General features: G+C 40.4%; 1 protein-coding gene across 1 annotated transcript; it reads left to right on the top strand.

Moving 5' to 3' along the window:
* The first annotated feature begins 1,687 nt into the window (after positions 1–1,687).
* On the top strand, positions 1,688–5,452 carry LOC135610122 (uncharacterized). The gene is made up of 9 exons (XM_065104207.1): positions 1,688–1,828; positions 1,928–2,047; positions 2,158–2,225; positions 2,665–2,773; positions 2,888–2,956; positions 3,071–3,128; positions 4,615–4,850; positions 5,020–5,071; positions 5,159–5,452. Exons 1-9 carry the CDS (start codon positions 1,826–1,828, stop codon positions 5,224–5,226), a joined length of 783 nt encoding a protein of 260 aa, XP_064960279.1. The 5' UTR covers positions 1,688–1,825; the 3' UTR covers positions 5,227–5,452.
* The last annotated feature ends 6,700 nt before the right edge of the window (positions 5,453–12,152 follow it).

The raw sequence follows: 12,152 nt of genomic DNA, 5'->3' as shown, positions 1-12,152 counted from the left end.
GGCTGCAAAGGTGATGGCAGTGAAGTCCACAAGGTCACGACCTTGTCTTACTTCGACTTCAGCGAATCGATATGCTTTACGAGCTCGCCGGTTGCAGCGTCCGGCAGCTTGGACGCTCCGGAGGCAGTGATTCACGGACTGAGTTCCGATCGGTTGTTCTTCGAGCCTGCGGGTAGCACAAGCTCGATAGTGGAGGAGACTGACGAGGCTGGGAGTGCTTTGTTCCAAGGCAGTACTGCCATGGTGGTAGATTCTGTGGACCCTTTTATGGACTTCAGGGAATCGATGGAGGAGATGATAAGGGCGCACGGGGTGGAGGACTGGGAATGGCTAGAGGAGATGTTGGTTTGGTACTTGAGGATGAACGCAAGGAGGATTCAGGGGGCTATATTGGGAGCTTTCTTAGATTTGCTTCTAAGTCTTACTGTTGTTGCTGCTCCTCGATCTTATTCTTCTTGTGCTTTTGAGATCGAGGATGGGGATGAGTCATGCTAAGCAGTACTACACCAAATGCCAAGTCTTAATAGCATCCTACGAGCATTCACCTATCAATCAGCTTTAGCACTCAAAAGTATGGCTTTGGTTGTTATCCTCGATGCGATGCTGGGGACGACCCGACTCGATTCGGACATGAGATGAAAGCCGGTCGAGTCGATGACTCGAGACGTCAAGAAGTTGCTGGGGGTGTTTGACCCGTGTTGATATGAGTAGTTGCTTCGTAGAATCATCTCTCCTGAGCTGCCAAATGAATACTCGTAGAAGATCGACCAAAGGATTCCCAACTCGATCCGTCTGATTCCGATGCTCAATTTAGTAACGTGTGGGGATGTGGAACAAAGAGAAAGGTTATTTATCCTAAGAGATCTCTAATTGCTCGTGGTTAGGATGATTGAAGCGATTATCGAGGGACCTGATAATGTGGCCTAACTTTCCTATGAGATAGTACTACTTTCAATTGTCGAGGTGGCATAATTACCAATGAAATAATAGGTGACGAGGCCTAATCACCTCATGGATGGCAGTTCGATTGCAAATGTGATGGGTGATGTGGCATAATCATCTAAGAGGTGGCGGTTGTCACTATTATTGAGATGGCCGATGATACAATAGATACAACTTCTTGTATCGATATCCATGATATCAAGGAGGTCAATTTTGTCCTTCAATCGTTTCTCATTTCTAACAAGAAGAATATCACTCAAAATCATTATCAATTCCTCGGGTATTCATATCTAATTATTATGTTAATGATCAATAAAAAAATAATTACTATTAGATTGAGGTAAATTGAGAGTGATAAATTAAAAAAATAGAGAAAAAATAAGCTTCATCCACATATTTATATCTAAAACACTGATCTAATGGTGGTGTGCCAAATCTATTAACCAAAAATTAAGGTTTCGAAATCTTATATAATATATTCTATAAAATATCGATTATTTTATTTTATAAAATTTTCTAAAGTTTTTCGTAACATCGCATATTCGAATCATGCCTTTCCACTTACTTTAAACCGCCCGCGCCCCCCACCCCAAAACAAAAAAAAAAAAAAAGGAAAAAGGTGCCTCAAGTCCAACCTTATACGGTCCAAAACCTAAAGCCCGACTTTTTATTGTGTGGCCTGGCTCGTTCTCACCCAGTTTGTGATCCGAACCGTTAGATATAAATCAGACGATCAGAATTGAATAGAAAACTTTTTAAGTTTAGACTGATCCGGAGGATTACCAGATCGGACCTGGTCTTTAACTCCATCCCTTCGCCCGCCGATCAAAGCCCTTCTTCCTAGTTAGGGTTTTTGCCGGCTGTTCAATCTACCGCCGCCGCCATGGTGAGTTCTCCTAATTCCTCCCATTTAGCCTCACTTGTTCGTTCTCTCCTGTTTCCTTTTTGTGATTCGTCTGTTTGATTTGTGGAATTCTGGGAACAGCCGCAAGGGGATCACATCGAGCTTCACCGGAAGCGTCATGGCTACCGGCTGGACCACTTTGAGCGGAAGCGGAAGAAGGAGGCTCGCGAGGTTCACAAGCGTTCGGCCTATGCCCAAAAGGTTGGACTTCGCTACTGATTGGGAGTTTTAGGGGTTGTTTTTCCCCACTGCATGCCGTGCGATTTGCGAAGGATACCTATTTCTCTGATGTTTTCACAAATTCTGAACAGGCTTTGGGTATCAAAGGAAAAATGTTTGCCAAGAAGCGTTATGCGGAGAAGGCACTGATGAAGAAAACGTAAGCCTCCTTTGCATCCCTTACATATTGTGGACTTCTTTAGCAACATAGGCTCCCTTAGTGGGGTTTTCGTGTACCATCTAAATAGCTTATATTACTTGATATGTGTACCATTCGACGATGTGACACTCAATCTGGTGCAACTTATTATGTTGGAATTAGGATCCTTATCATACATCGAGCCACTGAAAGAAAATATTATGGGAACGATTTTTTGGCACTGGGATCCTGAACATATTATTCTAACATGATTTTGTAGTTGAGTCCATGTTTGGCAATGCTGATAAGTTTCTTTGTCTGTATAAACATGGAATTTTATCTGGTAACATTTCAGAATTAATAGATTGACAAGAAATTTGCTCTCACGGAGTTTCTAATTTAATTGACTACATCAAGTGAAGTGAAATTTAACAGATTACCTTCTTTTGCTCCTTCCCAGGCTTGCTATGCATGATGAATCATCAAGTAGACGTAAGGTGGATGATAAGGTTCATGATGGAGCTATTCCTGCATATCTTTTGGATCGTGATACCACAACACGGGCAAAGGTTACAATCGTTTAATTTGTCATACCATGCATTATAGTTTTAGTGAAATATATGGTTTTTTGTTTTAAAAATTACATTTTCTTCTTTTCCCTCTGGTGGCATTGGTTTCTTTAGGTACTGAGCAACACTATTAAGCAAAAAAGGAAGGAAAAGTCTGGTAAATGGGAGGTCCCCTTACCAAAGGTGAGCTTGTGTTCATAATATACTTTAACACAAACATTTTGATGACCATGATCTACTATTGGAGATTTTGGTCAATTGACAAAGTTATGAAATGAGTGTTCTTTTCTTATTTAGGTCAGACCTGTGGCTGAAGATGAGATGTTCCGAGTCATCCGATCTGGGAAGCGTAAAAGTAAGTATCTTATTTTAGTTATTGCATTTACTATTGTCAGTAACAAATTTTATATGGAGTTTCAGCTTACTTTAGAATCTAGTCTCTAGACCAATCTGAGTTCGCTCTGGATCAATTAAATGATTTCTTGATATCCTCCTTTCCAAAATTTTATGCAACTGTGAATGAATCCAATAGGCTTGAGTTAGAGCCCCACTTTCCCTTTATATGTCCAATTGATCATTCGTTTCTGTAGTCTTTATTTTTTTAGTCAAACTTATATCTTCAGAGGGAGGGGGGAGGAGTCAAAGACAGTCTGTGTGTACGTGCATCTAATAGAGGATAGAACAGGGGGCCTGCAACTGCAGATGTATCTAATAGATGGAAGACCTAGAACCCGACTTTGGTTTGCCTTTTTATATTAGTTGGTTCTTGGATTCCTGTGGTAGTTCTCCTGATTAAGTCTAAATACTGTTATTACCTTCTATATTCAATTTGTTATATTGATGGTTGATAGCAATTCTTTGCTTGTATTGTTTTCCTTCATCATGGCATGAAAATATACTCTAATTGCTATTTGATGATCAACTTTTGTTGTGGATCTTGATAGATTTAGAGCTTTATGCCGTTGCTCCTTTGATGCATAAGAGTCCTGCCTTGCAGTGTCAAGCAAACTATTTGTTGCAACAACTAAATAATCAGACCACATGCATGAAGATGATGATATACATTTTCTTTGGAGAGACCATGAAACATATACTGTAGTTTTGTACCTCTTTAAGTCACCAATTTTTCTATAGTATTTATCAATTTTATGAAATTATTATTGATTTTGAATGTCATCTTGCTTAACATCTTAGCAGTCAAAATAATCTAAGCAATTCTGACTGGTCATGGAATTTTTATGTAATGGATTATATTTGAGGAAGGTGTACCGGAAATTGACATGTAAGAATTTGCTTGATGCTTTACTCTGTCAGTTGAGAGAACCTAGATTACTGTTTGTCCAAGGATGCTGGAGATGTTCTACACAGGGGTGGCAAACTGAAAAAGGGATCAATTTGGAGTATATAGGTGCTACACAGTGGACAAGGACTTGGAGACCCTAGTTAGACCTGGGAAATGCTCTACATAGCTGATTCCTAATAATTTGGACCAAAGGTTTGTTTGTGTGTTATGTTCCATTTACTTGTAAAGACACATGTTCACAAATCTATAATATATACAGATGTATGCGTACACTTGTGTATATGCATCCAAATATACTTTACATTGTAGCTCTTGAATGGGTCAGAGGTTTCATGTATTTTGTTGTTTGTATCTCTTGAATGAGCATGTACTATAATCCTTTATGTTGCCACTTAAAAATTGTGGTTTTCCAGTTCAATATAACATTCAAATACTGAACTAGATAGTAGATACATTTTTTCGGCTATGTATTCTAACATTTAATACGTGCCTTACCCTATGAGGAAAATGTTTTGACACTTTCTGCTTACCCCAACAGCCAAGCAGTGGAAGAGAATGGTCACAAAAGTCACATTCGTTGGGCAAGGGTTTACAAGAAAACCTCCAAAGTATGAGCGATTCATCCGACCTACAGGCTTGAGATTTACTAAAGCCCATGTGACACACCCAGAACTGAAATGTACTTTTAACCTTGAGATAATCGGGATAAAGAAGAATCCAAATGGTCCTATGTACACTTCTCTTGGTGTTGTGACCAAAGGAACCATTATTGAGGTAAGTGATATTATTGGTGATGATATATTACACATGCTTAGAACTGCATTGTATTTGCTAAGGATTATTACAAATTGAGTTCTGGTTCTTGTCAGAGTGTTTCATTTTAGGCATAGCTTTATAAACTTTCCTCCTGTATACATCGGTTATCTTGATTTTGAAATGGCAGGTTAATGTGAGTGAACTTGGTCTGGTGACACCAGCAGGAAAAGTAGTGTGGGGTAAGAATCTTCTGCACATGAAGACTTAATATATTTATTTTGGCTTGCCTCACCGCTGAAACTCTTCTCCTTTCCAACTATTTGTAGGAAAATATGCACAAGTCACAAATAACCCGGAGAATGACGGTTGCATAAATGCAGTTCTTCTTGTCTAGTGCCTTTGAGTGACATCTTCCTTCTCTCGCTGGAATACCAATAGAGAGCAAGGTTCCTTAAGATGAATGCTGGGGAGTTACCTTTTGAACTAGTGTAGCTTGCATTTGAATAGATTTAACATATCTTTTGTGCTTAATCTCAATTTTCACCATCTGGTAAAAATAGATGATGTAATAATGAACACAAGTACCACATGATATGCCCATTTTGGTTGTCCCTTTTGAATTCTATATTTGCAATGACATGGACTTGGTAACAGAGTTGATCTGCATAATTTATGTCAAATTGAAGGAAATGCTTGTTCATGCGATGTAATGTCTGGAGCCCACACAACTGTTTGAAGTTGATGAAAGGAATCAACTGATTTGTTTCTTTTTGCTGATTAATAAAAGAATCATCAATCAATGGTTTGGTGGTGATCTTGAATCCTATACAATCTTGGAGCTACCTTTTCATTTTTCTCTCTGCAGTTTACTGTCATGAAGTAGTAGGGTATGAAAGCTGGAACTGGAGGAGAGAGACAAGGGGAGCTCCTCCACACCCTCGAGTGCGGCCTCAGTTTCTCCCTTGCCTTCTCCTTGGTCTTTACTACGCACTCAACCCGGAGCACCAGGCACAGCTTGCACGCCACTCCCGTCTGCAGCATCTCCTGCAGCAATCCGGGAGTGGCCGAGTGCTTCGCCACCGAGTGCAGTATCCTGACTGCTCTCTCGCTCGCCACCTGCAGTATCTTCTTCACCACTATGGGGATGCCGGCCGCATGCCCCACCAGCGCAGCTCCCCCCTCGGCACACCTGTAGAGCTGCTCCATCACCACGAGCACCACTTTCGCAGATCCTATGGTCAGGTTCTTCGAGTAGGAGCTCGATGAGGACGTGCACCGCCCTGGCGTTCACCTCCTTGATTCGGTTTCCTCCCCATGGATACGTTCAGATCCTATGGTCAGGTTCTTCGAGTAGGAGCTCGATGAGGACGTGCACCGCCCTGGCGTTCACCTCCTTGATTCGGTTTCCTCCCCATGGATACGTTCGGTTGAGGAGATGCAATGCTGCGTTGTCGCCTGGTGCGAGATCTTGTCACAAATGACGTTGACGATATCTTGGAATAGCTCCTCCCTGAGATCCGTCAATCGATCCTACGACAACACTCCAAGTATGGACTCAAGCAATAGCGTCGTGTGGGCTCGTGACTGATAGCTCGACTGTCTCAGTATGGTCGTCAGTGAGTCGATCATGCCGACATTTCTCTTGACGAGATTGAGAAGGCCTTCTTCGGAGAATTGAAGCGAGTAGAGAATGCTGAGTGCCTCGTCACAAGCACAAGCACTTGTGGACTCCAAGCTCATGTTGGAAAAAATACGACAAAGAAGAGGATGAAAACACTATGGAAACAAATAACAAATACAAGATCAAGAATATTTTAGGAAATATATTTAGGCTTGAAACATGTATAAATACTTTTCTAAAAACGATATTTGTACCCTTGTCGCAATAAGATTGCTATGACTTTGATGTAAATAGTTTTAGTGGATATTGACCAAACAATAAAGAATCTTTAAAGAGGAATTTTAGAATGTCTAATTCAATCACTTGGAGAGTAAAGAATAAGAGTATGAAAAAGATGTCTACATTATTTACCCTCAAATACCTATTTATAGATATTTTTCTTAAAAGACACAACCTTTGAAAAATAACTACTAAAATAACTACAAAAGAAACCACCTTTTCAAATAAATCTTTTGAAAAAAAAAAATTCTTTTTTCTTTTTAATTTGAACAATTTATAACAATTCCCCACTTATTCAAATTTAAAATTTTCTCCAAGTAATTAAATAATATTTATGAATAAAGTAATATATTTTTTGATTTGAATATTACCTTAGTGCAAGCATCACAAAGTGAAGTCGAAATCCCAAATAGCATAAAAGCTTTGAATTTGTTATTCCTAATGATAACACCAGTGATACCACACACATAAATACAATATCCTTGTATTCCTCATAAAATCTCGCTCAGCCTTAATAAGGCCTTGGGCTCATCCAAGTTCATGAACTTTTATGAGAGAAAACTCCAACTCTCAATCGAAGCGGCACCACTTCTAAGTTCATATAGGTGAAGTTTTTATAGTATCTTTGTCACTCTTTGAGATACTTGTCCTAACTTGACTGAACTTCATTAAGAGTATAATTAACTCAACCCTCATTCGGTGACAACCAGTACTTTAACATCTTTAGATGGGACTCGTTAAATATTTCAAAGTGCTAAACCACTCCACATGTCAATGACTTATTCTTACCCTTTGAACTCTTCATTACTCATTTCATAATGTTGAGTAAGGTTACTATCATTAGTGAATCTTTTATTCAAAGAGTTTTAGCCCCATCCATTTTAATGTTGATCTTACAACTTCTCTTGTAAAAGGTTTGGTGAATGGATCATCTTCCACTTGTAAAACAAGAGGAATTGTTTTTGCTTTTTGTACATGAGTGCTTCTCCTTAATTTATGAGATTGCTCTTCAACCTATTGTGAACTTGATTGATGCCCAATCAAAGGAATATTAGGTTGCTCACCAACCTTTTGAGATGTCTCCACTAGTGACTCTTCACTAGTTGAAGGATGAATATTATTACTTGAAGTTATTAAATGTTCAAAGAACTCCACATCTCGAGATTGATATTAGACTTCAAATTAATAAGTCTATAAGCTTTGCTATTTAAGGCATAGCCTATAAATGCACATTTGATTCCTCTAGGTCCCAACTTTGTCCTTTGAAGATCATTATTCTTACAATATGCAAGACACCCCCACACTTTAAAATAACCAATGTTAAGTTGTCTTCCTTTTCATAACTCATATGGAGAGATCTTATTCTTTTTAAAATATGGCATGCAACCAATAAAGCTTCTCCCCATAAATTATAAGATAATTTAGCATGCAACAACATAGCATTAATCATCTCTAGATAAGTTCTATTCTTTCTTTCTGCTAATCCATTTTGCTTAGGTGTTCTAGGTGCTGAACATTCATGAATTATACTATGTTGTTCATAAAACAAGTTAAATTTATTAGGAAAGCTTTCTCCTCCACTATCACTTCTTAAAACTTTAATTTTCTTCCTAATTGATTTTTTAACTTTTGCTTTATATGCATTAAAAAGCATTAAAAGCATCATTTTTATGTTTCAATAAGTACACATATGTGAATCTAGACATATTATCTATAAAAGTAATAAAATATCTATTACCTCCTCTTGTTAATATGTCATTTAATTTACATATATCAGAATATATTAAATCTAACAAATTAGTATATCTTTTAATACTTTTGAAGGGTTTCTTCATCATCTTTGATTTAACATAAATTTTACATCTATTAAGTTCATCAAAATAATAATTTATTAAGCCACACTTAACTATTCTTCTAATGGTGCTAGTTTCAATATCGGAGTTGCGGAGTCAACTGGCCGATTGGGCAATAAGCCGTAAGAGAGGACGATGCGCCGAAGAATCGGACGAAGCGTCGATTGACTAATGACATGCCGACCAACATGATTCAAGTTTAGTAATAATTGTCTAAATCAAAGTGTGTTTTTACATGTACAGGATTAACTACGATAGCAAGACATAAAGCAAATTGAAGTCCTAGAGTCAAAAACGTGATTTCGTTGGGAGTTCGAGAGTTCGTCGGAAGTCCGAACGTTCATCGGAAGTTCTGTTGGAATTGACCGAGAAGTCTAGGAGCTTGCCAAAGAAGCTCATTAGAACTCACCAAGAAGAACGTCATGAAATCTAGGAGCTTGCCGGGAGTCCATTAGAACATTGCCGAGAGATCATCGGAAGATCGCCGGAAGAAACCTAGACTTACGGACTTGTTTAGCTAAGGAAATGTCTTAAATTTCGTAGTTAGCACGTAATTAGAATTGGAATTAGGCCAACCAAATTAAGAGTCAGTCGAGCCCATGTAAAGACTATGTTGAGCCCAATGAAAGGCCCAAATAGTGACCCAAAAAGTGGTATCATCATGGCACAGTCTTCGAGACTATGTCAGGCGGTGGTACCTCCTAGTGGAAGGGTGCCAGGCGGTGGCATCGCCCCTGTCAGGCGGTGGTACCACCCAGCACAGGCGGTGGTACCGCTTGTACCCAGGAAACCCATGATGAGATGTTTTTAGGCTCCAAGTTTGAATCAACTTGAGGCTTATAAATACCCCTCTCATCCATAGTTAAACCACACAAGCACAGAGAGTTTAAAAGCGAAGAAACGCTGTTGCAATCACTTAAGAAATCCCCTCCTCTAGTCTAAGTTTAGAATTCTATTTAGGAGGAGTGAGTGCTTGTAAAGGTTGTCTCCTAAACCTATGAAACAGAGAAGAGGGGTGTAAGAAGGAGGTTGATCTTCGCCTATTAAAGGAAGATCGATAGTGGATGCCAATGGCCTCGATGGAAGAGGAATCAACATAGTGGATGTAGGTCACGACGACCAAACCACTATAAAATTGGCGTATTCTCTGGTTTGCATTTACTTCTTACAATTTACATTAACTGTAAACTACCTTCAATACACTCTTACTTCATTTTCAAGTTAAGTATTTCCGAGTTTGGTTTTATCATACAAAAGGATTTTTCAAAACTGACGTTTTTATCTGCTGCACTAATTCACCCCCCACTCTTAGTATCGACTTGTTCCTAACACTGTCTCCTCACGTAATTGCCAATTGGAATGTGATCCCTAGAGGAGTCGTACGAGTTGACTATTGATACATGGCAACCAGACCCATCCTCTCAGCTTCCCCTCAATCGAGCCACTAATCTCTAGCAATCCATCACCCTCGACCATGATTTCGGAAGAAGTCGCATGCTCAATCACAAGGAGCATTAATTTTTTATGGCGTGGCCTGACTCTTCAAGCACCTAACATTGGTCCCCATCCCCTAACTATTTCAGGCATGCCCCTACCTTATAGATGATGTGCCCTTAGTCATCCTTCCTTGCGTAACCGATAGAAAGACATATTCACTAGCCGTCGACATAAATAAACCCCTAACGGTATGAGAAGCTCAAGGGGGACGAGCAGCCGACCACCATATACCAACAAATCAAGTATAAAAGCCAGCTCCTGAAACTAGATGAGACAAGTAAACTCAACCTAAACTCTAGTGAGTTCTATTAAACTTTTTCTACTTTCTCTATTAACTGCATTGGAGTGATTAGGTTAGGATCCCTCGACACTGACCAATTATGTAGGACCTCGACACGTCTAAGAAGCACCTCGAGGTGATATGGAGCATTACCAAATAAGGCCAAGGCGCATCTCGAGATGACTTTGAACTTCCTACAATAGACGAACTGTACTTTGAAAGGATCATGAGTTTATCTCCACGAGCCAGCAAAGCTTCAAGAGTCTGCTTGTCACCCTAATCTCATGCTCAAATCGCACCCACACGATTCACTAGGGTTTATGGGATGAGTCTGTGCTTTCGGAACAAAACCAAATTGTGTTAATCTGGCACTAAAGTAGCAATATGTTGAATAAATAAGGAAGAGAGACTTGTTAAATTCTTATGTTTAGAGGGATTAACAAGATATAGTGGAACGTCAAAGAGCGAAGGCCAAAGTAGGTAGTGAAGCAAGCATATATAATTGATAAGACACATCTTGGGAACCTACTATTATTCACAACCACATCAGCATCTAGGACAACATGCCTCAGTCAACACTATTCCTGCGAAGGCAGGGCAGCACTGATGAAGCACAACGCCATCCCGGAGAGGTTGGGACGATGCCGAGCAAGTACCACACTGACCCACAAAGGCCGAGTCGGCATGACGCTAACCCACAAAGGCTGGGATGGCACCCACCCATCACAATTCCCCTTAACACGACGCCATCTCGTAAAGGCCAGGACGACATCGGCCGTACACCGCACCATCCCGTAAAGGCCGGGATGACGCCGTACCGCGAAGGCCGGGATGACATTGACCGTGCACAGCACCGTCCCACAAAGGCTGGGATGGCATTGACCATTCACAGCGTCTTCTCGGACTTTGCAGGATGGCGCCGACCATGCACAGTGCCGTCCCACAAAGGCCGGGACGGCGCCAACCAAGTACAGTGCCGACGGTGACAGACAACCTTGTTGAATCTCGGATTTTGATGATGAAACCAATTGATAAGTGTTTATGATTTGATCTGTGTTTTGAGTGATGTAGGATGCTTTGATCATGATGAGACAATTAAAGCAGGAAGAATTATGTTGTGCTGGGGGAAAACATGTCAGAAGATTGGACGTCGAGTCGGTGGATCAATCGACGTATCGACAACAGGCTTCGGGCCATGGATTCGGGCATCGGGCCAAGAAGAGCAGATATTGCACCAAGGATATTGGAGTTGCAGAGTCAACTGACCGATTGGACAATAGGCCACAAGAGAGGATGATGCGCCGTAGAATCGGACGAAGCGTCGAGGGACCAATGACCTGCCGGACAATATGATTAATGCTTAGTATTAATTGTCTAGATCGAAGTATGTTTTTACATGTGTAGGATTAACTATGATAGCAAGACATGAAGTAAAATGAAGTCCCAGAGTCAAGGACATGATTTCGTTGGGAGTTCAAGAGTTTGTTGGAAGTCCGGACGTTCGTCGGAAGTTCTGGCGGAACCAGCCGAGAAGTCTCGGAGTATGCTAGAGAAGCTCATCAGAACGCACCAAGAAGATCATCGTGAAGTCCAGGAGCTTACCGGGAGTCCGCCGGAACATTGCCAAGAGATCGTCGGAAGTTCACCGGAAGATCGTCGAAAGCTCGCCGGAAAAAACCAAGACATAGGGACTTGTTTAGCTTAGTAAATGTCTTAGGAATCATAATTAGCACGTAATTGAGTTTGGATTTGGGCCAACCCAATTAGGGGCCAGCTAGGCCCATATAAGG

The sequence above is a fragment of the Musa acuminata genome, chromosome BXJ2-4, assembly GCF_036884655.1.
Source record: "Musa acuminata AAA Group cultivar baxijiao chromosome BXJ2-4, Cavendish_Baxijiao_AAA, whole genome shotgun sequence".
In the NCBI taxonomy this organism is placed as follows: Eukaryota; Viridiplantae; Streptophyta; class Magnoliopsida; order Zingiberales; family Musaceae; genus Musa; species Musa acuminata.
Note: the sequence above shows the minus strand (reverse complement) of the source record. Positions and strands in the feature narration are given on the sequence as shown.

What these genes read in the sequence shown, in the direction of transcription:
- LOC135610122 (XM_065104207.1), top strand. An exon ending in ATACCACAACACGGGCAAAG is followed by an intron (nt 2,774 to 2,887) that starts GTTACAATCGTT and finishes TGGTTTCTTTAG; the next exon opens with GTACTGAGCAACACTATTAA. An exon ending in AGCAGGAAAAGTAGTGTGGG is followed by an intron (nt 5,072 to 5,158) that starts GTAAGAATCTTC and finishes AACTATTTGTAG; the next exon opens with GAAAATATGCACAAGTCACA.